General features: G+C 37.9%; 1 protein-coding gene across 2 annotated transcripts in view; it reads right to left on the bottom strand.

Annotated features, from left to right (window-relative positions):
• Positions 1–26,980, bottom strand: part of MLLT3 (MLLT3 super elongation complex subunit) — a 114,414-nt gene that overhangs the window by 24,769 nt on the left and 62,665 nt on the right. The window contains exons 5-6 of one of the 2 annotated variants that reach the window (XM_086868031.1): positions 16,007–16,126; positions 7,710–8,315 (exon numbers count right to left, since the gene is read on the bottom strand). In XM_086868031.1, the coding sequence (XP_086724157.1) occupies positions 7,710–8,315; positions 16,007–16,126 (726 nt within the window). The remainder of the gene's footprint in view (positions 1–7,709; positions 8,316–16,006; positions 16,127–26,980) is intronic. The other variant, XM_086868032.1, reaches the window with a different exon arrangement.

The raw sequence follows: 26,980 nt of genomic DNA, 5'->3' as shown, positions 1-26,980 counted from the left end.
TTTTGAAAGAAAATCCTTTTCCTTCAGTATTTATGAACAGATTTTATTTTACCTTTATAAACAAAAAGTAAATTTGAGACAATGCTAATATAAAAACGTAAAAACAGTTGAGATTTAGAGAAGATTCACTGCCAGGAGACTGAGAAAAAATTCTTTTGCAGAACACTGTACAATAGAATTGAAAGATGAAGCACTAGTGAAGACTGTTCTGTAACCTGTAGGGTATTTTTGCTGAAAATACTTTACTGGAAAGAGCGGCAGACACATAATAAAGCAAGCAAAAGGGAGGGAAGATCAAGGACTGCCTTGTAGAGCAGCTAGTTTCTATGGATTTCAGGACTACAAGATAATGAGTAAAGTAAGGATAAAATTAACTAAAATGAGTAAATATAATGAGTAAAGTAAGGATAAAATTAACTAAAATGCGTATGGTCACACGAGTATGAACATGGTCCTTAAACAGGAGAGGCAAACTGATGTAAGTTCTTACCAGGTAAGCCTTACAAGACTTTCCTGAATATGTAGGCAATGCTACAAAGACAGGGTTAAATGAAGGCTTTTCAAAACTGGCACTAAACACTAAACTGGTTATTTAGACCACCTTTCCCCAAAAATGTGTGAAAAGACATGAATATTTGTGAAGAATTAATGAAGTATGAGCAGTGCAACATGGGGAATTTAACAGGTCTGTATTCCATACGAAGTCTGAACTACATGGTAAAAAAATGAGGCTAAATGGTATAAGATATACTTGTTTGGAGAACGTTGCTCATTTTATAAAGCCCAGTGGCACAAAAGCCCTGTGATGAGAGGATGGTGGCAGTCCCTCAGCATGCCTTAACTGTGGAAAGGCCAAATGAAGCTGATAAGCAATACTCAGATACTGATTTTCTGAGACACAACATTTTAAACTTTGCCTCTGAGAATTTCCACATAGTCTATACACAAAGCTGTCTTATGCCAATAGGGAAAATGTGTTTTGGAAAGAAAGAAATTTCAATTTTAGTACTAAATATCAACCAGAAAATTCAAAAAGTCTCTTCCCTCAAACTTAACTTCTGGGATTTAAATGATTATCTGAAAACCTCAACTTTCATTTATTGTACATTCCTGTTTCAGTGAAAAGCTGTAGAGAGAAAAATACATAAATATATGCTGTATCCTAAAAAATTCTCAAGTCTCTAAAGCAAAAAAAACCTCAAACTTCTCTCAAAGTTTGAGTTTCTCCTCAAACTACTCTTCAAAATGTCAAAATCACAAAAAAAGAGATACTGTAAATGGAACAATGATTTTTAGATACCATGCTTGGCAACAATATGCTCTATACACATTTTTCTCTGTAGATCTGAAACATCTGATAAGGTGCTTCCTAAGCACTCACTCTATGATAGCATCATGTGTTTCTCTAGTAGTTTTCACAAAAAATCATCCATTTTATATACACATACACCATACAAAAGTGATTCTCTGAGAAAAAAGCCATAGAGCAGATTTCTATTGTCTTATTGGTTCTTTCCCATTTACAGCTGACACATCTGCTTGCTGTAACTTTGCCTACACAAGTACTTTTACAAAAAAAATACTACAATAAGTAATCCTTATTTAAAGCTCCTTATCTCTGCCTCTCTGATTTAAAATGTTTTTGATAGTGTGATCTGAGGTTTACATTAATAGAGACTTGCTTCTGTTTCATAAGACATAAGACTTTAACACATGACTATCTTACAAAAATAAGAAAATGTGATACTTGTTTATATTTAAAGTTCATTTCATTCAAATTGTTATAGTGTAGTGTAACCTATTTGTAATGTAACTGATAGTTATCAGAATAGGTACCTTAACCACTGAATGAAGCTATTATCAAAAATACTGGGCTATATATAATGACATTATTTCAAATACTGACTAAATTAAGAGCTCATGTAGTAAAACCCAGATCAACCTTGAGTTTTACAAAGGATCAAAAAGGCTATATATGGCACAAACAAATCAGTATGGAACATCTCATCCACAAACTGTTTCCTCTAGCTAAAATTGTAACATTTAACATGCAAAATTTTATTTACTCTCACTAGTCCTCTCTCAAAGCAAATTTAGGCCAAGAGCACCAAGAATGGATTCCTCCTTTGGCTTTTTCCTGCCCTGAACCCAAGTAAGTTTGCAACTGAATTGTTGTTGTCCAAAATACTCAGACCATGGCACTTTATTTGATGATATTTTATCCTTCTTGAGGAAGACACAATGCAATAAGCACTATCTTGAAACTGTGTCTTTTTTATCTACAGAATACAGCTGCATTGTCGTAACCAAAATCCACTAAAGCAGCATGAGAAATGCAAAAATATCATCCATTCACTGAAAAATACTAAAACTGTCACAGCCTGTATTTACTTCTTCTCTTGCCACAGTTTAGACTGTAACACTTTTGCAGCTGATAATTCAAATTATGAAACACAGTTTACTGTATGTAACCTCATCCCACTATTTAGGTAATATCTAAAATGACCTCATACAGAGCAGCAAAATCACTTGATTGAATTCTGTCTTCCTCAAGACTGTTCACTAAGTATGGTATTAAACAGAGTAAGTTTTGCAAGGGTTTTCTGACTGGGGCAATCAGTGTTGAGGCACTGATCCAGTTACTGCTGGCCCCACTTCTGGTTATCCCCTGATGAGTGAATCATCCTTCCTCAGGGAGCCCAGGCACAGGTGGAGCTGCCTGTTAACCTCGGCAACAAAACAGCTCTGCTGCTGATGGGGTACTTACAATCAGTCACCTTTAAAGGCTCCTTTCATGTCCCTCTGAGATGATGATACAAGTTCCCTGGATATGTAAACAGATTCTGAGAAGTGCAAATAGCTCCATTTATCCTTACCTTCTAACTCTGCCGTATGAAACATGAATTCCTACAACACAGGGCATCATTTCCTCACCTCTTCCAGATGGCTTGCAACACGCTAAGTATGCAGGAAGAAATTCTTCCATGTTCAGATATCCACAGTAAGAACAGGTAACAGGTCTCAAGATAGTTCAAAAAACCCTACATCCACGTTCTGGACTCAGGCAGCTCCATCCTACTGTGCTACACATTTGCCAAGACTGCTTTCATTAGGGCAGACAGCATTAATTACCAAATTTCTTTGCTCCTCCACAGCAGCATAATGTTAAAACAAATAAATCTGACCACCAAATAAATCTGATCATGCATCTACTTGTTTTCCGCCCCAACAGGAATGAATGGCTTGAGATATTGTTGCTGAGAGAGGGGCAGTAGAAACCCCATTAAAATACCCAGTGCCAGAGGAAACACAAAGCACACAAATCTGCTGGTACAAGATAAAGACTTGTACTTTCAAGGGAAGATGACAGACTCAAAGTTTAGAGGCCTTCAACAGAAAATGTTAGGTTTTAGTACCAATAGAGCTGGATGTTTTACTCAAAGGCTTTTGGGGTTTTGGGTTCTTTGGGTTTGGTTTTGGGTTTTTGGGTAGGAAAAAGCATGAAGTAAATAATTTAGTGACATCTTTTTCTACCAGGAATGTAGGTATGGAAAGTACTGCAGTATTGACTAAGCCAAAATGGTACTACTGAATAATGAATGATTCAAAGAGTTAACACAAATTCACACCAACATTCTTAAGCTATGTAGCAGTTTTTCTATTGCTAGTGTGGTGATCTCAAACCACCTTCAATGAATACCCAAAATAACTCAAATTAAATTTGGTTTCAGGTATGACACTGCTCATAAACAGCAATGGTTGCCTGGCAGAGGAGTAGATTACGTTGTTGAGAAGGAAAGGCAGCTGCCATACAGAGGCCATGAAAGAAAATTGCTTCATTACATCTGCTTTGATTTATTTCCTGTACCAGGTTCACATGCACACTTCAGTACTGAGAGAACAGACACACAGGTACCATCAACCTTGAGTCTGGGGCAGGCAAACCATGTCCATCAGAAGCATCCCTTGCCCATTCCAAGAGGGCCCTCCAGCATTCCTCCACAGTGCCAAATGGAGCACAAACCCAGGGCTCCACAGCACAGAGAGGTGAACAGCAGTGCCTCCCTCATCAGCAGGCAATGCACAGTGGTTCCTTCTGCACAGGAAGGAGGTAGAATACACACTCACAGCAGCAGTGAACTCAAGCAGTCTTTATCCTGTGATAGTAAAATTTAAACCTCAGGGGATTATTGAGTCTTCCAAAAATTAAAAAATAAATTGTGTACTTACGGTGTGTCCTGGAGAGGACATCTCTGTCATGACCAGAGTACAAGCCTCTGAATGGGAAGTATTATCAAAATTATCTAATGAAGTTCATGGGGAATTTGGCAGCAAACTTTCAAAAATACATGACTAAACCATGACATTTTTGCCTCCCCTAAAAGAAGTGTAAATGTACTGCTTCCAAATAAAAAAATAAAAGAGCATAAAAGCCTCGAATAGATCTAATTATTGTAGATAAAATGCCAGCTGAAAACTATCAAGTATCAGATTTTATCTTAAATATGTGCAGCCATCCTTCTGGATCACAACATCATTTATGTAAAGTAGATAGATGAAGCAACTTCAAAGCAATAAAATCCTTATCAAGAAGATCTCACTTCATTATGATTAAAATAAAATGTCCTGTCTTTAATATTTTATTACTTTGACTGCAATCCACCTTGGCCTCTCAAAATTGTCATGACTTTACCGTACATGAGACAAAGTCTTTTTATGACACAAAACCCCCCAAAACAATTACAGTACTGGCACTGCACATACACAATTAAAACCCTTACTTTCTGCAGGGTAGCAGGTGAACAGGATTTCCAGTGCTGAAATACAGAAAATATGGCTCCAATTCAAACCTGCACTTATGCAAATATTTGAGTTAATTCACATGAGTAGTCACAATGAAGCAGATGTAGCCAGCACTTGCAAATGAAGTAAAATACTGCAGCCTGTATTAGTAGCTTAAAAATGATTAATGTTAATTCTGTGGTCAAAATTTGCCTAAAACTAAAAAAAAAATCCAAACAGACTTTGCCTCAAGAATACAAAATTTCATGGCTCTTGAAAGATTACTTTTGCAACCGGAACGTTTAATCGTATCTATATAGTTTGTCTCCACTGCTTTACTTCTAAACTTTTAACATTTCTGTAAGCCAGAAATTTAACACTTGAGCTTGCTGCCCAGATGACTGTCATACTGCTTCCTCATCCAGCAACACTAATTTCACCATATACAGAACAGCCTAACATGCACCTAAGCTTTTGTGAGTGAAGACAGAGCACTGTTTCATAGTAACACTTAATTAAAATAGGCAAAGTATAGCAGCTGAATACTGCCATACTACAGTAGGTGCTGATGGCCACAGAGCATACTTGTGCTTACTGCCACTTCTCTATAGATTATCTTTGGCCACTATTTCTCTCTTAGCATATATCTGGAAGGAAACACCTCAGACTGTACAGTATTTACCTGTTTGTGACTACTGAATTACCTCCTCGGCTATAGTTGGTACTACATCCAACAATACCACATGAATGGCTGGCATGGTTTTAAGAGCGGTGTTATTTCCTGGACTAGAAGCAGAAAGATTTCATTTAATTATCACACAAAAAGTAAAGAATGTAATAATATGATAACTGCAAACCCACAAGGCCCAGTCTGCAGTGAAACGCAGTATTAATGCTGTTCTGCAGCATTAATCATCTTGAGAATCACAGTTTCACAAATAAAATAAAACCTATCTTCTCCTCTTTTTTTTACCTTTGGTAACTACGTGAAACCAGCACATGGAGTTGACAGTTCCTTCTGACCTTAAATATTACCTGAAAAAGTTCTGACTTGAGCTCCAATCCCTGTCAGAGAATAGGCTTTTTCAGCTAACAAGGGCCTGGAGGTTTTACAAAACTATAGAGGTTTTCAAAATGTTCTTCCATTTCTGCAAATCATCAAACTACTACATCACATGTCAGAATGAAAGTGGCATTTTATGGACTACTTTAAAAAGGTACTCATACTCTAAGGCTGCTTTAGGACGTGCAAGCAGTTAATTAAGTACAAAGGCATAGTCTGTGTGATCTCTACTATATTTTCATTGTTCCATAAAGGCCTTCCTGAGAAGGTTTTCTTCCTAAAGGCAAAAGACGCACTCTGCTCTTAAAAACTGAAACTCCTTACTCCTGAGCTGCCACATTTTGCTAGCATGAATTTCTGCTCAGATTGTATTCCATAGGCTTCGACATGCCAAAAGACTGCTACCATTTCTAATGCAGTGACATATACAGGCAGGAAGGGAAAAAAACAATACATACCACAAGCAAAATAATCACACCAGAAGAAAACAATTTGCCAGAAACACATGGACTCCCTAAAAAAATCCACCAAACCACTGTCATGCATGGCAGACTTAGAGCTGTTATTCAGTTCTCTACAGCTGAAGATACAGGGAGAATATTTAATACCTGAATGCCTGCTTTATCTCCTTTGTGCCCTTCTGCTGCATCAACTTCACCAAGAGCCGTGTAACACTTTATCCTTCCTACCCAGTCAAGCAAAACCCGAAGTAATCAAACAAGAAGTATCTGAGCACCACTTCTGAAATGGCTCCCAGCTCAAAAGGGGTAGCTCCAACCACAGAAAATGCCTTAACTCAGATCCAAAATTCTGTATTTCTCCATCTCAGACAACAGCTTGCAGCTCACACAAATATTACAAGAATATCACCATATTTCAGCCTGGCAGCAAAATCAAGGTCAAGTTCTTTTTTTTTATCATGTTGCTGCACTGTCCCACACAGGAAGCAAACAGGTGGAGTTTTCATTAACTAAAACATCCTGTAATTGAATTTAAAAGCGAAATCTTTACAATTTTGAAGTGGGCTGTGTTAACATGCCTATGTCTCAATAAAACCATAAATCAGCATGCTTTCACTCTATACTTTATTTTGTATGTTTCATACCAGAGCCACTAAAACAGTTTAAAGCCTACATGTGTGATTTCAAAATGAACTCAGAGAAGACCTCACACTCTTTTGAACACTTAGCTGATCACTAACACTGAAGTCCAACTTTAATTCACAGATGTATTTGAAAAGTGATACTTAATGAAGCAAGATGAAGAGAAACACAGACGCTTGTTTCACTTGAAAACAGCTCAAAGTCAACAGAAAAACAAAATTCCCGTTAAAACATCTTTTTTTTTTGGTAATCCTACTACTTGGGAATAGATTCTCCTCATTAGAGTGACTTTCTAGGAACTCCTCTTCCTCCTCCACAAAATTGGCATCATTGACAGAACTGACTCTTTCAGCAAAAAAATAAATGTGATAGAAGAGCAACCCTTTTCCTGGATTTACTGAACTAATACCTGAAAACAAAGATTAAGAGTGTGAAATACAAGCATTTAAATCCATTTCATTTTCTCTCAAAAGAAACACAAATTTCTAAAGAATATCAAAAAACAATATTGTTCATCAATATCTCCCATATGCTCATTGTCACAATGTTGACATTTAGTAATTGAGTAGACTTGAATAGGCAATACAGTTCAACTAGAACATCCGTAAGTTTGAACATGGCCATTAACATCCTTCAATTTGGACAATCTGCCAATAAGAGAGAGAAAGGGGAGAACAGAAATTTGGTGCACAGTCCCACAGACTAGGAATACTCAATACAGCACTGAGGAAAGTATTAAGCAAAACCAAACCACCACTTACGTCAGATTTGGAGGAGACATTTTCCTCCATGTCAGAATCACTGGGATCTACGATATCATCAAACGGTGGCAAAGTAGGTGTCTTCCTTTCCAGTGCATCATTTTCAATTTTGACTCTCCCCACCTTGAGTTGAGGCTTATCTTTTGTCTGCTTTTTGTCAGCTGAACAAGTAAGAATCAGTGGTGGGGCACTGGGAAAACTTTTAAATAATGAATCCGAGCTGGGTTTTTTTCTTTTTCTTGCAGGAGATTCATCAGTGTCCACCACAGAGGGCCTTTTTGTGAGAGTCTTCTTTTCTTGCTGCTGTCCACACGTTATGGTAAGGATGGGGGTGTTTTCAGATTTTGGTTCCTTGGACATGGGTTTGGGTTCCTTGAAGGCCATCTTGGGAACCATTTTTTCATCTTTTAGTGGTTTGTTTTCTTTGGGTTTCTTAGAGGATTCTTTGGAAGATTTGTTATGTTCCCTGGAAGGTTCTTTGAAGGCACTTTTTTGTTCTTTTGAGTCTTTAGAAATTTTTTCTTTGTGCTCCTTTGTTAACTTCTGGGTCTTTGAAAAACTGTTACTACTGCTGCTGCTATTTATGTTCAGAATCCTAGCTGGGTCCTGCAAAGAGGAGATACAAAATTTTACTTAAAAAAGAAGCAACCCTAAATTCTCAAATGGCAGACACAATATGGACATAGGATTCATATTAAAAGCTTGGAGCCGCAGGTGAGTAACCAGGAGAAGAAATAACCACCTAAGAACAGATAGAAGGCCCAACATTTGGTCAAAACATCTGTTACAAACTGGTGGAACATGAATAGTTATCACTGCTTGTCAAAAAGTTACAACAAAAGCTAGTTTTTAAGCTAGGCATTATACCTCTCTTTTTAAAAAACATTTTAGGGTTAACATAAAGCCTGTTTAGGAAATGTTTATCATCACCATTACCTATGAGAAAATAAAAATCACAAAGAAAAACGAAGATATGAACCACCTGATGTCAAGAGAATTACTATGGGATCAGAGGAAAACATGATGACATTTCAGACAAAGTTTGACTTCTCTGCTGTGATCTTTCAGCTTTTGCCAAATCTTTTTCCTCGTAAACAATAAAAACCTTGTGTACAGCCTGGCTATGGAAGAATTGATTGGATAGCCACTGCCTTTTTATGGAAAACTCCTAAAGCTGAAAAAGCTTCCTTCTTCGAATATACTGGAGTCTCTGCTGAGTCTTTAATTACATCTATTTTTTTAATTGAACTGTTTTAAGTGGGAAGTGTTTCTCATAAGGTGGACTAAATGTAGGACTCAGAGGTCCTACAGGAGAGGCAAAAATCCAGAAACAGCAGAGCAGTATCATTCCTCACTCAGCTGAACATGAAAAGTTCAAGTGGTAACTTGAACTTAGTTCTGAAGCTAGAACTGGCAATAAAGGAACCATCCAGGATGGGTCATTTGGATCCTTTCTTCTGAGAATTAACACCTGCCCATGGAAACTGACAGCAGTGGGCTCTCAGTATCCCCAGAACACCCAGTAGACTGACCACACTATCTTAAATACTAAGACAAGGTCCATTTTTATATTATTTCAAATCTGCAAAGTGACGTTTCAATCTACAGGAACCCATGGTCATGAAGTTTACACTGCTTACTTTCTTCCAAGCTAATCATAAGCATTTCTGTCTATATGTTGCCCAGGAAGTGAGAAACTTCTAGAAAGAAACACTTCAATGTATATTGCATACACCCATTGATTTCCTTTGCCTAGAAGAGATGTGTATGTAAATATGGTGTCTCTGGCTGTCTAAAGCTGCCACAGATTTACAGAACTGTAGAGAGGAAGACATATTTAGCTTATCTTTCATCTTTACTTAACCACTCTTTTACCCACAACATAGACAGAACTGAAGAAGTACAGTGGAAAGTAAAGGACCGAAGCAGGACATGGTCACCCTCATCCTCCACAGGGACTAATTTTAAAAAATGCACACAGTACAACTGCTCTGAAAAAAAAACTATCCAAGAAAACAAAGCAGAATTTACATGTTAATGGAAGCCTTGTCAATTAGAGGAGAAAGGAAGTCTGAGACTATATCCACTGATGTGCTTCCAGTTCATAAGTAACTACTTATCATAAGTAACTACTTATAACTACTTATAAGTTCTCCAATTAGGATGTATTAAGTTTAAGACCTGAAAGCTCTATACAAAATGTGCAGTATCTTCTTTCTCCTCTGCAACAATAGGTAGAAACAATTAACTAAAAATAATTACTTAAAAGTGTTCTTCCCATCTCATTATCTTATTTAGTGAAACACTGAGTTACATTGCTGCATAAATTATTCAACTGCATGTTTTTCTAAGATGCTTCTTGCATCTGTACCGCAAATGTATTTTTGTGTCAGATTTGGGAAACTATGTATTCATATAAAATATGTATTAACATTTACATTGGCCATTAGCATCAACAATGAACAATACTATAACGACATCTGAATGTCGAAACCTGAGGCACTTTCTCAATTCCCAGACAAGCAATTAAAAAAACAAAAATAAAAAACAATTTAGCACTCCTTGACATGTTTTACTTGAGTCATAAGACTTTTCTTGGTGTTCTTCTTTAAGACTACAAGAAAAAAAAAGTTTACTATTTCCTTTGATGCAAGAGCAACACAAAAGCTGACTGATGAACTAATTACTAATGCTTCTAGTGTCACATGCTCTATCATGCCAGAGAGGTATTGCCCTGGGGGAGAAATAAATTATCTGTCATTACTGAACTAGATAGAGAAATTATCTCTTTTTTCTCCTTATAGCACATTATTTTACATACAGCACATATATTTTACATTTCAGAAGGAGAGTTTCATTTTAGAGGTTTTCCAACAGATCTGTGGAAATGGTTCTGGGGCACAGCAGTATTGAAACCAAAAGCAACTTGAGATCTGTTGTCTTTTCAATTTTAATACCAAGCTTTTTTCTTGTTCCTACAACATGAAAGCTGGTATTTTCACAGAAATTGTAGTACAAATATGTGACATACTTATGAGACTTATTTCTACACCCCTCTCGCATGCACTCTTAGAATTAACCTTTCCTAAAGGCACCCAACCCATTGCTTTTATATCTGCATTCACTGCCTAAGTAAAAAAAATTATCTTTTCTTATTTCCTAAATTTCTGCAATGACCCAAAAAGAAGCCAACAACGACATAGAGGAGACAGCAGTAGGAATATAAAATCTGTAAAACAGAAAATAGTCAAATTATATACACCAGTAAGTAATATCAAACCTGATGATGAACACGGGATGCTGGTGGAAATGAGAAGGCGCTGAATATTCCATATTATGTACAGCAGAAATCTTAATAAAAATCAGAATGTACTTTCAAACCATTTTCCTATTTATCAGAACCTGACAGCATGTTTAAATGTTTCTTTCCCCCTTAATAAGTGTTGTAGGAAATAAGAGTAAATTAAGTAAAATAAAACACTCTTTCTTCAAGTTCACTGAAAAACTGGGATTGTAGGGTTTTGTCAGGTAATGTATCTGCACACCGTAGCTTACATTTGTGTATTCATCGAATATTGAAGCAACTCAAGTCCATGTTAGCCTTTGGTATGTTGCATAACAAATCTTGATATGTATGCAGAAGTGTAATACAGGCACATAGGCATGCCAAAACGCCTGTAGATGTCATCTTAAGCCAAGTAACACCATGTGCACACAGTACCTCAAGATATACAGCACTGCTCTATAAAAGGGGCTAACATATCTTTCAAAATATATATTTTAGAAAGCAGAATAAAAATCTAAAATTTTATCAGCAAATAAAACCTGAGCTACTGTGACTATTGTACTCAACTCCTGCCCATATTTTGGCCAACACATCTCATGCTAGGGCCCGAGATGCATTCTGGGAGCACACAGAGCATATTGTAGGCAGGACAGGTGACCAGAAAAGCTAAAGGGCCATTACGCTGCCATGATCACCTCAAACTGCTATCTCCTGCAGCCATCATCTTTGGCAGTTTCATCACCATCTTCTAATTCACAGGAATTGCATAAACTACACCTCCAATCTGGAAGGCATAAAACATCATCTTATCAAAAAAGCCCAGCTTCTGAAGCTGATTCCCTACCAGCTGGACTGCTCAGGCTTTCACACTTCCCACTGCGAAACAGGGTATGCCCACATTGCGACAAAGGAATAAGGATGAGCACCCTCATGCTCAGCTGGTAACTTTATTTTTTTATGGATCCCAAGCACATGGATTAAGAGTTACAGGTTATAAACAGAAATTTTGTGATTTGGGAGGTGAATTCACTTTATAGACTAACCTGGGCAATGGGAACCAACCGTTTGTTGTGGTTTTGTGTTTCTTAACAAGCTCATGAAATTAAGTTTAAATCACAGAGTACATTGTCCTGAAAATTTGAGAAGACACAAATGGACTGTGATAGCTGCTCAGTAGGTAACACATCTGCAGATTAAAACACTTCTGTAATAACAGGGCAAAAAATGATGATGAATTGTATACGTTACAGAGTTGGGTTCTGACTTCACACCACAAAAGGTAATTCCCAATTTGTCTTAACGTGAGACAGAATAAGCAGTAGCTTCTGGAAACCATTGCAAACCTCAACTGCTGACAGACATTAGTAACCTAAGAAATGGAACACTTGGTAGGGGTGGGGTAAGCAGAGGGGCAGGGGCAGTTTATTACATTTTATGAAGTTATTAAATTGAGCACACTGGCATGGCCTTGTCAGTGTACTTTACTCTGAGTTCAGACTACAAATTTAGTACTAGTGATCATAAAAATGTGCCTTATTTTAATTTCTAATTAAAAAATGTTACATCCGTTGAAATAACATATCTGTATTAAGCCAATGGACTAGAATTAGTCTCAAATATGCCTATTGCTTTCAAGAGGAAAAGAGGAGAAAGATATCCAGAAGTAATTCCTTCATCAAGCAAATTCAGATTTCTGTTGGAGTACCAACTTGACTACTAGCTGATTTGGGGGGGGGGGAGGGAAGGGGGTGGGGGTGGGGGGGGGGGGGGGGGGCAGCAAAAAACCAAGAAAGAAAATCACAATATTTGAGAACCTCCAAAAATACCCTGGAGTAGGAGATGAATTTACCTGTTTCCAACAAAAATTTGAAAATCCTTCCAGACTTCAATTTTGCCTAGACCATCAACTGTTATGATGATCAGAAGAATTAGAAGCAGATGGAGAATTACAAAGCTCACTGGCTTAACAGTGAAGGCCAACTGGGGGAGCATAAAACAATTTCTGTTTTTTTCTGGTCACACACAGGAATAAAAGCTTTTGTTTTCTTTGCTTATAAAATAAATCTTGTTTCTTGTTTCTCTGATACTACAGTTCGTTGCAAAAGACATAATAATCCCCAAGGAAAACCAACCAAGCTTTATCTCTATTCTGTGCATGTAATGTTTATATAACACAAACAGGCATAGCAATAGCACTATTTTAATTCAACACAAATACCTGTAAGAAGCCTGCAGCTATTCTTACATTCTGAAGAAAATGCATAAAGGAAAAGTTTTCATACAATTCTGCCTGACATCTGTACTTCCAAGATTAAAGCTTTGTTTTGTAATCAAAATAACTTTAAAAAATAATTTTTTTAAAAAAATAGTGAGTGGGGCTCACTAATACCATCTCCATTAAACTGAATGAAAATAAAAATCACTTTAGAAATACAAACATCTCTATTTAATACATATTTAAGAAGTGAATGTGACAGAAAGTAAACTGACAGTTGTCTGTTATTTCATACTGTATTGTACTTTTCGTAAGCGAATGCTAAACCAAGAATAACATTTTGTTGCACTGGTTTTATTGTTACTTAAATTCTTATCTAACCATAAAGCTTAGTGCTACTTTGCAGTGGCAAACAGAGAAGCATAACGTTCTGTCTGTTCCACACTCAAATTACCTCAAAGTTAACTGTGGTATTCACAGACAAAACAAACCAAAACTAGGCCAGGCACATCAAAGGCCTATTGCTGTAGCTTAAAAATCCCAAAGTCACCCAGTGCAGACATCTGGAGTACTTTTGTGACCAGCAGCTTATGCCCAAGAACTATCAAGACTTTCCTGCAACTCTTATTCTAGAGGCATATTTAAATGAAATCTGGACATGAAGTTGTTCTATCGTTGGGGTTACTCCAAATGACAAACCCAAAAATCTATTTGTACATTGGCTGGAACTTTCCTACATTCCAACCAGAACAAAAACACTTAAGACCAAAATTCAAGGCTTTTCAGCTCCAAGAACTTGCAATAAAAACCCCAAACTTTAGTGCTGCACTATACCAGAGGTTATCTTGTGTTTCCATTTCTCAAGAATAGCTTATGATTCTCAGCAAGGCAGGTATTTACAAGCCTATCCTTATGAGATGAAAGACTAACTGTTCATAAGCATGCCTTCCAAGTTTGGACAGGGTGAAGCAATCACTGCTGGGGGGAGAGGAAAAATCAAATATCCACAGGGACTGAAAAAAAATCAGTGTATAAAACACTTCTCCCCACTACTAAAAATTCTAGGGATGGAATCCTGATGCATGCCTAACCTCTTCATACATAGCTGCACAGTATGGGGCAAACTCTCTGCGTACGTTTGAGTTGCTTCAGCAGAAAATGAAAAGATTTTAAGCACTAGTTTATATAGATGACTGCAGCAAATACAGACTTCAGCAAATACCTGCTTCACTCCATCACACTCCACACTTGACGTTTTTCCACATCAGATGGAAATTCACTGTCTAAATACAATTTGGAAAATTACTTCCCAGGTTTACACTTGCTTACAAAAAACTGAGATCAACACTTACCATAGTGTACAGTTACTAGGCGGAGAATTAGTACAGGAACCAGTATCATGTCAGTACCTCCATGAAGTCCTTCTAGAGATGCTTGGGTTGTTTATTAACCCAAGCCTCAGCACACCTGCTTTGGCATGCAAAGCAAGGCATGAGTGAATCAACATTACAGCCAACTCCTCAGAAGAGACTGGAAAATGAACTCTAGGTATCTACCTACCAACATCACAAGAACCCCTATTACAGATGGTCAAGTGTCACAGTAATGTTTGGTATCTAATCAGATGGAGATACATCCTAGTCTAACCAGCAGCACCTTTCTTCAGCACCTGATGTAGGCATCTGCTTTCCTTTGAGACATTAAGCACTAATTTTAGTATGCCAAAGTACGCACCCTCCGTTTAATCCTCAGATTATACCTCAGCTTCTCATTAGGAAAATAACACACTTCCATATATTCTTTAAATGTTGCAAGACCACCTGCATTAGAGATTGTGAGGCTGTACAATGCACACCAGGCAGAGACATGTCAAAGAAGATTTTCTGCCTGTCCCTGCTTATTATGTATCCCTACCATCTTTTCTTAGGCATACCCTTATAGTTCATTACCTGACAATTCTTCCAAGATACAAGATTTGGCACAGATAGTGAACACAGAAGTTATTAATAAAAATAGGTATTGCCCCTTGAAGTATATGCAGAATTAAGTAACATATTTCAAATCCATAAGATACTACAAAAGAAAACAAAAAGCCAAACTATTTAAGAGAATGGAGAAAAGGCTTGCATTGCATTTCATATGTGAATAAAGAACAACATTTTTTCATATTTTCCCATACCATTAGTTCATCTTCTCAAGAAATTATCTGCTATTTCAGAAAGGTCTATCTGTATTACTCAAGTGGTTCCTTGGACCATGCCTTTTTACCACATTTTAAGTTGGGGATTCAAAATTTGATGTCTTAGAGACCAGTGACTCATTGCTTTCTTTGAAACACCTAGGAAAGAATTAACCTCTCGAATTTAATCAAAATTAAAAATCCTGAAGGATGAAGCTACAAATTTCACTCTATACAATTATCCTTAAAAATGCTTAATAAATGAAATTATTATTATAGTATTACCTCATATTCTTTACATTTCCACAGATCACACTTCTATCACTGTAATCCTCATATTATAAGACACTATTACAATTCCTTCTGGAACAGGAGGAAAGCAGTTGTACAATACCAGAGAACTTTCACTGGTATTTGTTCTCATAGCCATCCTTGCAACTGCAGTATTTCACATGTCAGACAGTAAGTACAGAGCAAAGAAATGTCAAGACCTGTTATCATTGGCCTACCAATTAAAACATTGCAAAACGCATCTAGATCATTTTTTTTTTTAAATTAATTTCATTACCAGGAAAAACACTTCTGGCTCAAATTCCTTCTAGTAAAATAAGTCTCACCTTTGGCCCATGAGATGATTTCTTCTTCACTTCAGAAAAAGACAGAGAGTTACTGGGAAGGCTGGGGAGATGAAGGCTCTGCCCTGAAGAAAACGATGTGCCATCTGACATTACCATCATCTGTCATAAGAGGGAAAGCATGTTAGTAACACATTATCAACAAGAGCAGAGTCTCACCTGCCTAGCAAATCACACTGGTGATATAAAAGTCTGGATTCTCCAGATACTCTGGAGAATAAACGTCCAACAAACAATATGCATGATTCTTCTCAAGAGGGGGTAGTTTAGTGAAATCACACTGATAATTAATTTTCTCCAAGAAGAGCCTGTTTTTCCCACAATATTAACTAGCAAGCAATCTCCCTGCCTATATCCTGACCCCTGAGCCTTCACACCCTATCCTCTCTACATTCCCTGAGAGGCAGAGGAGGCAGAGTGAGTGAACAAGCATCTTAGCCAACCACAAAGATACACTGTAAAAACAGACTGAGGTTTTAAAGTAAAAGCAGGAAGTCTTTTATTTCAGCTTCTAACTTTAGGCTTCTGTGTTATCTACAGTACTGTAAACTGGGCATCTGGTAAGCAGGCAGTCAGTTTTGCTGTTAAGAGGGTCTAGCTCCCTTTCTTGATTTGAAGGACTTAAGTACAAACAGATCATTTCCAGAAAGCAGATGCAAATCAGCTATTACTGACCAGTTACCTGACATGTAAAGGTTATTCCTTCCATCTGTGGGAAACCCAACTAAGATCTTGTCTTCTGCTCCAGCGGTGCGGTGTCTGGATTTTATGATTCCTACCACAGTCATTCATTTATCTATAGTTTGAGAACTCCAAATGCCAGAGACAGCTTACCTGCCTGACAAGCCCTGTAAAACTGGAAAGAAGATGCAGAGCTCTGCACCTGAAAGGAAACATCTCTCTTCCTACAGGTTCCCATGCACAAGCAATACTGGTTTTTGTGGATAAACTACGTGGTTACCCTTGCCTCTTCAGATGACCAAAATATCCTCTAACTCAGGGGACAGGAATGAGCTGACCCATCACATGCCTCAGACCCATTACATTAAAAATAAAGGGAAATCAAGGATGTAGATATGTATATTCCAATGTTACCCCTCCAAGTCAGGATGATATTTTATTGCCTACAGCTTCTGAAGACAGGATTTTAATATTAAAAAAAAAAATTAAAAAAATTAAACACCACTCCAAATGAATCTCGTTGCAGACCACTTTGCTCAAAAGATACATGGTAGCTTGGGGAACATTAAGACATGTGTCTAGGTAACAAAAATTATTTTTTATCAGCCTGTTTTCAACGCTGTAGCTAGATGCCAAAGGCAGAAGGAGAAGGCAGTTAAAGTGCTCTACACCAGAGCTGGACAAAACCCAAAACTCTGAAAAATCATACATCCAAAAGCAATGACATTCTTCTTGCAATCCTGGCACTGCTGATTGTAATTAGTTATTGTGAGTAACAATAAGTGATCCTTTAGCAGAAGAAATATTTTTTTATCTCAATTTGCAAGGCCTTTGGTTGCATTAAACTCAGACAAATACAAGAGAAGGCACAAGCTAACAAAGAACAATCTTTGTCTAAAGAACAAAGTTTGCACATGTGCATCCCATAAACCTGGGCAACAGGTAGAGAAAATGCAGGTATTTAGCATTATTTTCTCTCACAGAGGATATCAAATAGGTGTTGAACAATATTGTTCTTTAAGTCAAACTCTGCAGTAATTTGTAAAGCCACAAATTTAACAGAACATATTGTTTGCATAAAATCAAAGTCATTCAGAAAAAAAACAAAATCACCCATTAATTAGAGAGTTAAAGCAGGTATTTTATTGCCCCAAGCAGTTTCACTCATACATTCATATGACAAAAAGATGCATATCCATGTGGAACAAAAATTTACTCAGATCAGGCTTTGCCCTACCCTGAAATTAAAACCAAAGAAACAAAAACTTTGCCAAAAATTTTTTCTCCTAGTGTTGGAAGTTGCCATTTTCTCCCTGAAGCATAGAAGTTTGATTGACTGAAATCAACTCAATGAGGTTTAACCACTGTATAAATTTTCTTTTTAAAATTCAGAAACATTTCAGTTTAGAAATATTCATATATTCATGATTGTACACAGGCATTCTTAGAAAGCTGACATTTTTTAAGAAGTGTATGGACTTCTAAGATATCTCAGTTTCTGGCAAGTATTTGGACCATTAACAGTCTCCATATTACAGACTGCTTCAAAACCGGATGACAATCTACAGAAAGATTTAGAGGGATGGGATGAATAGCATTAATACCAAGTGAGGTCTGATTTGGCAAATCTAGTTACACACAGGGGAAAATGAACCCTGTACTGGTTTTAGAAAACAAAATCTGGACATACCAAACTATGAAACCTAAAAATTTCAGTGTATGTGAATCCTGTAGCCTTTTATTTCATCATAAACCCTATAAAAACGGCAACCGTAAATTCAAACTTTAATGTGACCATCAATGCATGCAGTTAAGACAGACTACAGGCTATAACATCTTTAAAGATGACAAAAAGATGACAAGAGACCAAAATGACTCATGTAAAATTAACTCTTTGGCCCCTGTGATAAAAACCACACACTTCTCTTCCAATCAGATCTCTGACAGAAGAAGTATATGCTCCTCATTTACCTCCGTTATGTCACCAAAAAAAAACCAACCAATTACTTTGATCTCTCAAAGAAGGAAGTTAATATTAGCACTAAGTAACATCCAATATGTCTGTTTTCTTTGTCAAGATCATCTATGTAGAAAGCCCCTATATTACCAACACTTTTTTGAATTAATACGCATTTCCATTTTGGCTAAATTTAGGAAAGTGACAACTGTACATCCAGTTTAAGTTTACTGGAAGACCTCAGCTGACAGAATTACAGAAATTTCTGCAGCAGGTAGCTGCCCTTTGTCCCTGCATTACTCAAACAGAATCACAGGCTGGTAGTTGCAATTCCATCAGCTTTCAGAGTAAGCCCCTATTTTCACTTTGGTTCTACCACACTGACAACACAGCGAGACACTACTACTGCAGCAAGAATGCAAGCTCACTGATAGCATAGCAGTAACTCTGCAGTGCAGCCTATACACACTGTTTTCACTTTTCTCCTTCCTCCTGCACTGCCAGTTTCCCACTCTCCTACAGCTGTCTAGAGACACAGCAAGAGAGGGGAGACATGGTCCTACAGCTGTCCAGAGACACAGCAAGAGAGGGGAGACATGGTCCTACAGCTGTCTAGAGACACAGCAAGAGAGGGGAGACATGGTCCTACAGCTGTCCAGAGACACAGCAAGAGAGGGGAGACATGGCTGCAGCCCATGCTTGGGCCAGGCAGCCAAGGACACCTGCAGCTGGCACCCATCTGCACCCACAATGAATCATTTCAGCAACAAAACCCAAGAACATGACTAATCCTTCTTGGTCTCTTATAAAGTGAACAGCTAAGTGGGATCAGCCAGACTGGTGGAATAAGACACTGAACAATGTCAACAAAGCAAGGTCAGACAACGGCAGTCTTTAAACAAGTCAGTTTAACCACATATAACCACACTCTGAATTCACCAACATGCAAAAAATGAAGTTCTAGTTACAGTTTTGCTGTTTCCTCAAAGATTTTGCATGACTGTATTTAACAGAGCAGAGATCTAGCTAATCTCAAAGCTTGTCTTTCGTGGGGCAAATGGTGACAGTAATACAATGTGTAAAAGTGGGGCATTAGTTAGGCTTGTTCACAAGTATTTTAAGTGCTTTTAAAAAGTGTGCATTAGGATATCTGGTAGTGGATAAGCACTAGGAAAATGGCCAAGGGAGAACAGTTAGTTTCACAGTTTAATACCAGGCACAAATAATGCAGCAACAGCAGAACAGGCTGTATGAAGAAACATGTCAAGGGAGGTGATTGTCCCACTCTGCTCTGCACTGGCGTGGCCTCACCTTGAGTCCTGGCTGCAGCTGGGGGCACCCTGGCACAAGAAGGACATCACCAGACTACTGGAGTGTGCGCAGAGGAGGGCATCCAGCAGGGTGAAAGGCAGCTGACCTCACTTGACTTGCTCAGCTTAGAGAACAGAAGGCTGAGGGATGACTCCACTGCAGCCCACAGCTTCCTCGAGGGGGAGCTGCCGATCCCTCTCACATAATCTAACTGCTCTGCCAGTAGTGGAATCTTGCTTCTAGTTCACCAAAAACTCACCTCACTAGCCTTCAGCTGTTGAGCTTGTATTTAAAACCTTTGTCTACCATTTGCTTTAAATGAAAAACGACTTTGCAAGGGCAAAGGAAAACCTACTTTTTCTCCAAGAACAGTGCACAGAGGAGATACACTGATGCCCACATTATTGGGTAGGAATAATCAACCTGAAGTGACCACCCTCCATAATATCTGAGCTGCTGGCATATTAGAAACATAGAATGGTTTGGGTTGGAAGGGTTAAAGATGGAGTAAAAATAATCTTGTTCCAATCACCCTGCTGTGGGCAAGGACATATTTCACTACATCAGGTTGCTCAAATTGCCATCCAAACTCCAAGAAATGGGGCATCCACAACTTCTCTGGGCAACCTGCTCCAGTGCCTCCCCACCCCCACAGAAAGTAATTTCCTCTTAATATCTAAATTTACTCTCTTATCTAACAATACCTGCCCTTGTACAAATTTCTCTCAGGGTGTTTCAAAGGACATTCCAATCTGCTACTCAAGACAACTGAATGCTACGGAAAGAAAAACTGCCATGCATTTAATTTAAGTAGTTCTGTGCACTTCTGAGAAAAGGAATGGATCAGGGAACAACTGTGCACTACCAATTGCCATAATATAATCAGGAGCCCTCCTACACTATTCCTCTTCCAGCAATTTGGGGAAAATTATGAAATTGCAATACCTTTTGAATTATAATAGCTTGTACTAAACCTACTAACAATTGATTCTGAAGTTTCCTTACAAAAAAGAAAAAACTGGCTTTTTGAAAACAGCATTTATCTAGCAATACATGATTGACATCTTGGAGTACCTGTGTACCCAACAATAACAACTCAATTTCAAAGCAAAACCTTGCTTTTCATGTCCTTATAACATGAGGAACATGGAACAATTTTAAAATGTTCCATTAAAAACTGACCTTCTTTTATTGCCGATTTCTACAAATGCACACAACTGCAAGATGCTGCACCTGTGCCAGGGCAACCTCTAGTACCAATTTAGGCTGTGGGATGGAGGAGCAGCCCTGGAGAGAAGGACTTGGGGGTGCTGGTGGATGGGAGGCTGGACATGACCCAGCCATGGGCACTCACAGCCCAAAGAGCCAAACATGCCCTGGGCTGCATCCAGAGCAGCGTTGGCAGCAGGGCCAGGGAGGGGATTCTGACCCTCTGCTCTGCTCTGCTGAGACCCCACCTGGAACCCTGCATCCAACTCTGGAGTCGCAGCACAGGGAGGACATGGAACTGCTGAGAGAGAGTCTGCAAGAGGGCCACCCATATGGTTAGAGGAATGGAGCACCCTTCCTATGAGGACAGCCTGAAAGAGTTGGGGCTGTTCAGCCTGGAGAAGAGAAGCTCTGGGGAGAGTTTATAGCTGCCTTTCAGTACCTAAAGGAAGGCTACATGAGAACTGAAGGACGACTTTTTAGCAGGGCCTACTGCAATAGGACATGGGATAGTAGTTTGAAACTTAAATAAGGTCAATTTAGATTAGCTACAGCAATGAAATATTTTAGAGTGAGGGTGGTGAGCCACTGGAACACACTGCATTGAGAGGTGGTGGATACCCCATGCCTGGGAACACCGAAGGTGAGGTGGGTAGGGCTCTGAGCAGCATGATCTAGTTGGAGATGTCTGTGCTCACTAGATAATTTGTAAAGGTTCCTTCCAACCCACATTATTCTAGAATCGTGTCAACCTTGAGGTATAGGAGTCACAGATCTACCATCCCACATATATATTTACACAGTTAGGAACTGTATGAGTGTCACAGGTCCAGACCAACACAATTTCCTCATTAATCCACATCAGAGCTCCTGCAGGTGAATAAGCCACTATCAAAAATCTGTTGTCTGTCTCCTAGTTTTTCATTTTCCTGAATGAAAGGAGGCAATCAATAAAGCTGCAATAATCAGATCCACACCAAGCTACCTGCTGCAGTTTCATTGACTCAGCTGCTCATCAAAGAACACCTTCATACAGCACATCCAGAACAGGCAGCGAGCTTTATCACAGTGTGCTGCAGAAAAACTCCAACAGCAATTTCAGTAAAAGCTACAAGATACCTTAGAATTCTGGGGAAAATGAACCATTACTACAACATTTCTGCAGCACTCATCATGAGCTATCCTCATCATGTATCAGTAGCAGACAACTGGACTTCTCTGTGTGGCTCTGGGTTGCCACACCCTGTGTCATTTTACAGTGACAAACAGATTACTACACATAATTTTTTTCAACATGAAAGAGTACATCTGAAATACTGGGGGAAAGTAGTAATGATTTTAAATGATCACAGCAACACTAACAGTTAAAGTCATGATGATGAAAAATCAGTATGGACTCCAGTATGAGCTACTGAAGGTGCAAATGCAGACCTACATTTTGAAATTCCAGAGGATAACACACTACTGAGAAAAACCTAGAAAGTCACATTAAGGCTGAAGTTCCAAAATATAAATCATTAGCTAAAAAATACAGTAATCCTGAACAACTATTATTTATATTTAAGCCAATAAAAAAAATTTAAGTTATTTGCTTGAAAGTAAAGTAACATGTAGTTCAAAAAAATTCAATTACTTAAATATGAAAAGCACAAGATTAAAGATAATCCCTTCCCTAGAGCAGCATTATACCTAAGGTTGGTTCTGGGTAGAAGCCAACTATTCCAACTGACACAAAGGAATTTGCCAGGAAATAGGGAAGATGGAGAAAAGAGGGAAATCCCCACAATTTCATCTTCATTACATGGATTATGAACATAGGTTTTAAAACTGGCACTATGCAGACAACTCAACTGACTGAGAAGACATTTCTCAACTGTTAAACAATAAAACCACAAAGATATATAAAAAACCTCAAACCAGAATGCAATGGGTTTTGCCAAAACCTATATTTTTACCTTGATAATTTTCTCAAAAAATTCTCTCTCAGAATAAGTCTTGGTCTCTCTGACTCTTTTAAAGATTAACTGTCTTTAAGAAAAGAGCTGTCTTATTACAGAAGCAGTGCTCTTGTATTTCCTAACGAATTTTACAAAAAGCAATAATAAAGGACTCATCTGGCTCTAAACAGAATCATTACTACTCTACGTGACCTATTTCTTGCATCCTCTTATCGTGAAACCTCAAACCATTAACAACCCTTTGAATTTGTAATAAAGCAGTGAATGTTACTATTTTTGCCCACAGTGTTAACAGCTCTCTAAGGGACAGAGAAAAGGCTTTTCCTTTTAGGAAAGAGAAGTTAGCTATTAAATTTTGTCTGCATACTCCCGGATTAAACTAATTTTGAGTCTCCTGACAAAAGGGCAAAAATGTTTAACTTCCAATTAAACCTGCAAAACAACCCAAACATTTTTATTTATGTATTTGTAGCTATGAGAGGGCAGTATCAAACTGCTATCTTAATACAGACTGAAAATATTTTCACCACTTTTTCCTGCAAGAATTGAAATTAAGTTATTTGTAAATATTCAAACATATTCAAACAAGTGATGCCTGACCAAATCTTTTTTTCCAGTAGCAGAACTTAATTCTAAAATGTTAGGCAGCTGTCATTCAGCATATTCAAATTTAATTTACTTTTACTAGCTCACTAAACAGATTAGGTGTAATTTTATTTTTTTTCTTGCAATTGAAAAACATGCAAGCCAATAAAGCAATCGAACCAGTACTAGTGACTATATAAAATACATAAATGGAATCAGACTTGATCTGTAAGTGTTTTCAGTGAGATTCAAAATTCAAAATCTTCAAATCAAATTTGAAGGTTTTTCTTAATCTCTGTAATTTTCCAGTATCAGTTTTCTTCTGAAATCCATATGCAGCAATCACAGTGCTGCCTCTTTTTCCTCAGGGTCTCTCATATTTTAAGGCTGAAACTGATCACAACAGGTAACTGAGAAATCTAGGAAGGAATTACATAAGGGTCAACACTTACTGGCATTTACATGATCAAATCTTCAATCCTGCTGTACCTGCTCATGCATAGTTTCATGCTGTGCCTAGAGGACAAGCTGTGTAGGAGACTGCTTGCATACACTGCAGTTCGTTCACTTGCAGGAGCTTGATGACTGGCTCGGTAAGACACGGCTCAACTAAAAGTTGTCACCTGTATCCAGGGTCTCCTTGGGGATTTCAAGCAACAGGTTGCTAATTCACATGAGTATACATATATATCTGGTAGCTACAAATGAAGAGGTACTACACTGAGTAAATGGTAGAGAAAATTCTCAGTGGTATAATTTCCACAGCAAACCTTTGTAAAATTAATGTCATTCAGAACACATATATATAGATAGTTAGATATAGATATATAAAAAGGTATAGAACTTAAGTGTATGGTTTGGTTGAATTTGTCCAGTGTACTCGTAAAAAATACTTTACTTCTTCAAGAAATGTAAACATTTCTTTTCTAGAATTATGAGAATAAGCCAACTGAAAATAGGTGAAGGGTAGAGATGGATTTGAGCATAACTAAATCTTTTCAAGGGGCTGTGGGAAGTTCAGCATAGAAAATGTATTTCTGAAGGCTGAAAATTTAGACAATTGAAAATAGCCTAAGACAGAACCAAAGGTTTCTATTTATGTTCCTGATTAAAGAATCTCTGAAGCCAAATTCTTTCTTCTAAGGCCTGAAAATGTAACTGCCTCTTAGAAATCAGTGAGTTGGTGAACTCCCAATAATGAAGACAGACTGCGCACTTATGCTTCAATTCTGATGATATCAAATAAAATGCTAAGATACAAATATTCCACAGAGCTAATCTGCATAATTGGTACCACCCTAAATATTCTGTTCGCCTAATTAAAGTGGCCACAGTGGCACTGCAAAGCTATACTATAATTGAGTTCTGAGTTTTTAATCACTTGTGGTATCCCAGTGTTACTCTCTTAGTGAGCTGTAGGCTAACCAGTCATACCATACTGGACATGAAGGATGGAGAAGGGTAACAAAACTTTCCTAGCCTGAAAGACAGAAGAACAGCAGCTATAGCAAATAATCTTGACTAGTTCGTGTTGGGAGGCCACAAGATATATGTGTGATGGAAGGGGGGTGTTATGAGCAGCCAAGAGGTAATTCAAGAAATCTGCAGCAAAATACAGACACAGAGGCAAGACTATACCAGGTGAGCCTACACTTCTCCCTCCAGAATGGCATACTATTTGCAATATGCATACATTTATGCAAATGAGAAATAATCATGTTTTGCAGTTCACATCAGTCAGCCCATGGAAAAATGGAAATCGTATCTGGGTGTCAAGGTGCATAGAAATCACGCGATTTAGACCATTATTTAAAAACATGTAAGTAAAAAACCCAACCTATTAAAGGACGTTAATCAATGCTACCACTCAGAGTTTCATATTATATGGGATCTCATTCATTTTGAATGAACATGAACTTCATTTTGCCAGACTTCTAGCCTATCAAAATTCAACATGTTACTGTTACTTTTTTCTTTAATATAACAATAAGCTAGCAGCATTAATTGTTTTGATTTATTTGTAAGTGCGAAACCCGTATCATACTTTATTATCCTGTAAATGCTTTTCTCAGCCTGAAGCATGGAAGTTACAAATGAGTTAATGCTCTGTTTAGAACAAACAACAGATGGAATTCACCCACTTGGAAGGGAAAGTCAGCTTTTCAGGGCTTCTACAGGATTGAAAAAAAAACCTGTTTCCAGCATTTCATAAAGTGTAATGGGCCTTTCAACACCAGGAGATGCAAGACCTTCAGAGAAACTTTTAGGACAAGACGGAACACTATCACATTATTTCTGCCAGGCTGATGAGATAAACTCCCAGGTCAGAAATTCAATAAAGGGATGAAGAAAACGGGCAACTTAATGAGAAGCACTAATTTCTTGGAAATAAATTGGGGAAATGAAGAAAAAGAAAAAGCCAAGCAGTCTGAAGCATCCAGAAAACAAAAGTCAGTGGAGCAATGAATTTTAAGCATGACCATACTGGTGATTCCCTATATTCAGGGAAAGAATTTGATCAAAAAATATTTTGTTGCTCATACTTAGGCAACATTCTTGCTTTTGTTAACTCAAGAAACCTAAAATGAAAAGGCACAGAAAACTAGCAATAAAAAGGAAGCTTCCTATTTTAACTTTTTCAATCATTGCTCCTCAACTCCAAATTCTCTGCCGGCATCACTCAAATTCATTATACTTGTGGTTAAAACTTATCAACATTAACCAGCCTGTTGTTAGCAAATATTAAAGCACTGGCTCACAAAGTTTTCCAGAATACATCTCAATGTTTTATTTGCAAACACACTAAAAAGCCTCTTGCACCTTTATAAATGCAAACATAAAACACTACCCATGCTTCTATTTCAATGTAACTATAGTTGTAACAGTTCTCTTCTTCAGGAGGGCAACAAGGTCTTTCAGACTACACATGCTCCTCGGTATTGCTTTGTTTTCAAAGATTCTCTTCCGCAGACTGAAGATTCTTACACTAGCTCACTCTTTTCTGCAGCCCAGAACCGTTTAGCGGTACCAAAAAAGCTTACCCACTCATGTTATGGCTGTTTCAAAATAAAGATAGGACCTGGCACTAACACTTCAAATTTCACAGCATGAAGGCCTCCTTAACATCTCTATCAGTGACTTGGTAAAGGAGGCAAAATATACTCATGAGGTCTGCAAATAACAGTCAACTGGGAAGTGAAGCATCTGACACTTCAGAGCAAGCAGGGCTTGCATGAAGTCTGGAAGAATGGGTTA

Source organism: Cyanistes caeruleus, chromosome Z (assembly GCF_971803275.1).
Source record: "Cyanistes caeruleus chromosome Z, bCyaCae1.hap1.1, whole genome shotgun sequence".
NCBI lineage: Eukaryota > Metazoa > Chordata > Aves > Passeriformes > Paridae > Cyanistes > Cyanistes caeruleus.
The sequence above is the reverse complement of the archived record's forward strand: the minus strand, read 5'-3'. Positions and strand labels throughout refer to the sequence as shown.